At 33.1% G+C, this 5,321-nt stretch overlaps 1 protein-coding gene across 3 annotated transcripts in view; it reads left to right on the top strand.

Annotated features, from left to right (window-relative positions):
- LOC106467629 (threonine aspartase 1-like) overlaps positions 1–5,321 on the top strand; it is a 51,800-nt gene that overhangs the window by 19,122 nt on the left and 27,357 nt on the right. For all 3 annotated transcript variants that reach the window (XM_022395830.1, XM_022395832.1, XM_022395831.1), the window contains 2 exons: positions 1,845–1,929; positions 2,544–2,623. In XM_022395830.1, coding sequence (XP_022251538.1) covers positions 1,845–1,929; positions 2,544–2,623 — 165 coding nt within the window. The remainder of the gene's footprint in view (positions 1–1,844; positions 1,930–2,543; positions 2,624–5,321) is intronic.

The raw sequence follows: 5,321 nt of genomic DNA, 5'->3' as shown, positions 1-5,321 counted from the left end.
GATTGCAGCCAACTGTGAAGTATGGTGGTTTCAGCGTGATGGCTTGAGGAGCTGTTTGGGTTGGTGGGAGATCGAGTTTAGTGGAGTGCATTGGCAACATAAATTTTGCAAAATATGTCAAAATATTGGAGGAAGGACTCTTGCCACTTTATCCCTCGGGTTTCGTGGACAAGAACACAACGTTGTTCCAGGAAGATGGAGCAACGTGTCACACTGCTAGAAACACCCAAAAGTGGCAGTAAGAAAATGGTATTCAGAAGTTGCCCTGGCCGAGCCAATCTCCTGACATGAACCCCATTGAAAACCTCTGGGCCATACTCGACCGGAAAGTCAAGAAACAAGCAAAAAAAACCAACTTCGAAGAGCAATCTACTCCAAGTCTGGAAGCAAGAGTGGGCGAAATTCCCACAATCTAAAATTGACTAGATGATTCTCACGATGCCCCAAAGGATCAACGAACTCCACGAAGCAAAAGGAAGATCTACTAGATATTAATTAAATTATAAATATATCAATTCATGTGAATATGACTGAAAAATTTCATTTTTTCTGAAAAGGTGGAGTCTATGTACTTGTGACCACGCTGTGTATATGTTTTGATCTTCAACCTACTAATGCCAAGGATGAGTTATGGAACCTTGTCTGATCTGGTTGAGGTTGTGAATATGCATAGCTAATTCTGTTTATATTTTACTATGGATTTCACCTTTCAGAACAAATTGCACTTTTTTTTTCCACCCGTATCAGATTAATTTTCTACTTCAAGGGTGAAGAACATACCTGTTCCAGAAGTAGTGTGGTACCCCAAAAGTGTGCTTTGTTTTCATCTCAGAGCACACTTGTTCATTTTGTGTGGTTGCTTTCCATTTGGTTTCTATGTTGTGCACCTACACCAGCTCCTCCACCTTTGCAATGTGGAATTCTAGCTTTGTGTGAGAATTATATATTTCTCATAGATACTTACCTCTACTCACACACTTCACACTCTTCTTCCCCACTGCTGGTGTTCTTCTTTCAGAGTCTGCCAATTTTTGAAAGTAAAGATTGAGCAGGAATAGCAGAGGGAGCTAGCTGCACCAATATAAGTGGCATAATACTGTTGGTGGATAGTAGTCACATGATATGCACATGTTCAGAAATGGCCTGAAATTGGTGGGGTAAAAAGACTGGTGCACTCATTGTAAAAATGTTTTAGCAATGTTTATAAGGCAGAAGAAAACTGAAATACATTTTCAGTGGAAGAAAATTGTTAACTTCTGATAGATCACTCTGCACACATTCCCACCAGTCTTCCCCACTTTTGGTGCAGATTTTCTTACTTGCAAATGCATAGGGGGAAGTTATTACACATGAGAGTGTGTCATCCTCCTGTTGGTGGAGTGCTTTTGTTGCATGATGATGTCATCTTGCAGTGGAGCAATTCTTGTAAAATAATGTGAAATTAGAGGGAGTTGCCATAAAACTAGTGACATACAAATCCCTCTGCTATACTATGGAAAAGTGAGTATGTATCAGAGTTGCCATAAAACTAGTGACATACAAATCCCTCTGCTATACTATGGAAAAGTGAGTATGTATCAGAGTTGCCATAAAACTAGTGACATACAAATCCCTCTGCTATACTATGGAGAGGTGAGTATGTATCAGAAATACATTTTTGGGTAAGGAAAATGTTAATATCCATTAAATGCATGGAAACATCATAATTGTTTGATGAATGATATTATGTACTATAAATTAGTTGTGAAACTTAGCTACTATTGAAAACTAAAAGGAGAGAAAAGGTTACGTCAGAATACCAAAAAAAAAACAACTCAGATCGATTTTTTTGTTCTTAACAATAGATTACATGAACCCTGTTCTAGTGGCCAAGGAACTACTTCTACATCAGAATAATGAAAACTTGAGTTTACACAGAATTTCACCATGGTAATTCTATGTTTTCAATACAGCACATTTGTTATTGTATTTAAAATGCTATACACAGAATTGCAATAGTGTTAATTATATATATATATATATATTATTAGAATCTTACAATATCAGTTTTCATTATTATTTTACCACAGTGTGTTAAAGTGAAATATAACATTTGGCAAAAGTAATATTATTTAAAGATATTTTATTGCTGCACATTAAGTTATGTATCTTCATCGAAAACTGACCATCTTGATGATATAGTTTAAGCAAGGTGTTTTAATTCAGATACAGCGATGCCTGACAGAAGTTTGTAGTATCTGCAAAATACAAGCTCTAGAATTGTTATTCAAAGAATAATCTTAATCATGCAACAGATTCAAATAATACAAGTGTAAAAATAAAACAAACCTTTTTATATACAAATAAAGTGTGGATATCTATTTACTAGCTGGTTTATTAGTTTGTTGTAGATTCAGAAAAAATGTTGTTCTGCATCAGTTAGTATGACAAAGGCTTAACTTATATGAGTTATTTTTACATTTGTAAATGTAGAATTATTGCATTATTAGAATTTCTTTCCCTTATCACGCAGATTAAATTATAAATATATATTATTCTCTCAGTGTTTTGGTAGGTGAAGGAGCTAGTCAGTGGGCCAGGTCTCGTGGCTTGAAGAGCATTAAATCAGATCTTTTAGTTTCTGGTAAGGTTTTATTTTAGTTTGCAAGAGAGTTCATGAAAGTAAGTATAAAATGTTTTACAAAATGTTGTGAAGTATATTAATGCACAACAGTTTCAAAAATTGGTTAAAAATTGTGTATACTTTTGTATGTTAAAGCACTTAACAACGTGACTCTGTTGTCCTTTTCAATCAACAGAAACAATAAACCTTTAGTAAGTTAAAAAGTATTGATACATAGCTCAGTTTTTGATGTTTCATCAGTAAAAGTAGTTTTTATTTTGCTATTTATAACCTTACTTTGAAAACAACTAATATAAGAGATCAACAGCACAGAACAGAGTTTATCACCTTTTTTTTGATCAGTCTCCACTTTTCAAAAATATATAATTTAGTGCCCTCCACTGATAGTCACATGCATACACACAGTCAAACAAACACACTACATATGAACTTATACCACAAACCTATTATAGTAAGAGCTGCTTTTACCTGATTAATTTCCAAATCTGTTCTGATTGGTTCTCTATCTTGTAAATATGATTTTCTAGTTTTAAATAAGGAACGTTATACACATATAGTTAGAAAGATGAATGTTACTAATACATTATATTTTAAGATAATTTTGAATATGTAAACCAGAAAGTCATGTGAGAAACACAGCCAATATAATATCATTGTGGGATGGTATGTATCAGAACTACATTTTGATATTGTAGGTAGTTTATTGCCAATGAAAACTGATCACTTTTAGGAAGAGTATGTAACAGCCTTTTGTTTTGCAAAATATTCTTACACTCAGATCATTAGGATTTATTCCAATTCTGGACTTAATACCATTGGTAAAAAACAAGGAATATAATTCAGCTTGAGACAAAAGGACTATTTAGAAAGCAACCTGCAACTAGTCATACTGCAGCTGAGGTAAGCAAAGCACAACACTTTGTAAGGATCCATGAACACAAAGATCAGTGGCAAAAGCCATCTATGTGCTCAAGGCAACAGTACACAACAAAATATAAAAAAAGGGGCCAACAGGGTAGGGGTTCACTAAGATAATGCTTCTAGTTGTACCCTGTGTTCCATTGTCACATACCTCAAGCAGCTGGAGAAAGAAATAGGTATACATGTTATTCCTTACAAATTTGCCAGACACAGTGTATATGGATTTCTGTCCGATAAGTCTGTTTAAATGGTTGCTAGGAAACCATTCTTCCTCATACACTAAATAGAATATGGAAAGTAGGCAGGAAGGAATGGTGTGGTTTGGAAATCACAGCCTTATAATGGAGCTTTTTTCAATAAAAGCTATGCTGCAGGGTTATTGTCAATTGCAGAAGAAATGAAAATGTTGTTAAATTTGTTGTTTTGTCATTATATGTTGAGTAATACATTTAGGAAAGGTACATTTAATGACACACAAGCTCTTACTGTAGGGATGAACTTGGGATAGTAAATATTAAGCACTGCAAATTATAATACACTAAAGGGTCAAAGTTGTAAATAAAATCAAGTTTCAAAACAATATTATTATGCTTAAGCTTACGAAAAGCTAGCCTCAAAAGGAAGCAGTTTATTGAGCAACCAGAACAAAAGATTTTTCATTATGTAAATTGTTAAATACAAAGTAGTTTTATTTGCATTTATGAGTAAATTATCTTGAAGACTTATTGTATTTTGTAAATAAAAGATACCTTTCTTAAACAAATTCTGCCCAAGTACTAAAATATCACTGAAAAATGTTTTAAAAATAAAATTATATTAACCCTATCATGATGGATCACATGTCAAAGGCATGTCATTGCGTTTGTTCACTTGCATTCAAAATGTTATCGAACTACTATTTTATGAATCTATGTCAATAAGTTTGGTATCAAATTGTAGATTATAATTCAAATTTTAGTATTATATGTTAGTTAATTTCTTAATTTAAAAGTAAATATCGATTTTTGTGTTTCATGTGGTATGTTGAATGAAGCACTGGTTGAAATTTGATGTTTGTGATGTCAAAATACAAAATCTGCAGTTTTGTACGAATTAGGAACTCAAATTACTGATATTGACATGCTAGAATATGAAATAAGAAACTTTTATATTTGCTAAGCTATCGCTCCTGTACTGAATTAAATACAGTGAACCCCACCCACTTCTTTCCATTTTTGGAAATGGTCTCTTATATACACTTACTTCTATATATGTCATGAATAACCAATCAAAGCTCAGAATGCCCCCCTAGTGGTTTAATCAGTCATTTTGACATGTTATTGTGCTGATATCATTCTTTTCACACAAGATTTCAAACAATGAAGTAAGTCTTTAGTGAGCTCAAATTTCATATTTTTTAGACCCAATTACAGCTTAGTTACTATGCTTGATAAATTATAGTGGAATTATATGGTATCAATATAGTAATTTATGATTTTTTGGTTACTTAAAATGTATATATAAAACCTAAAAAAAGTTTTCTTTTCACATCTTCCACATAGGAAATTTCATAAGGCTTAGCAACCTACGACAAGCGGTAAATGAGTACAAAGGTTGTAACTAGAAGAGATAATTGTTTGCTTTACTTCTTTATTTACTGTTCTATGTTTAAGAAAAATAAGTTTAAGAACTTATTTCAAAATAGCAATAATCTATATACATATACGAGGCCTGTGAGAAAAGTATCCGACCTTTGGCCTGGGAATAAAAACTGGCATACCTGGAGCGTTGGAAACCT

The sequence above is a fragment of the Limulus polyphemus genome, unplaced genomic scaffold (genome assembly GCF_000517525.1).
Source record: "Limulus polyphemus unplaced genomic scaffold, Limulus_polyphemus-2.1.2 Scaffold2684, whole genome shotgun sequence".
NCBI classification, from domain to species: Eukaryota; Metazoa; Arthropoda; class Merostomata; order Xiphosura; family Limulidae; genus Limulus; species Limulus polyphemus.
This window is presented reverse-complemented; position numbering and strand designations above follow the sequence as displayed.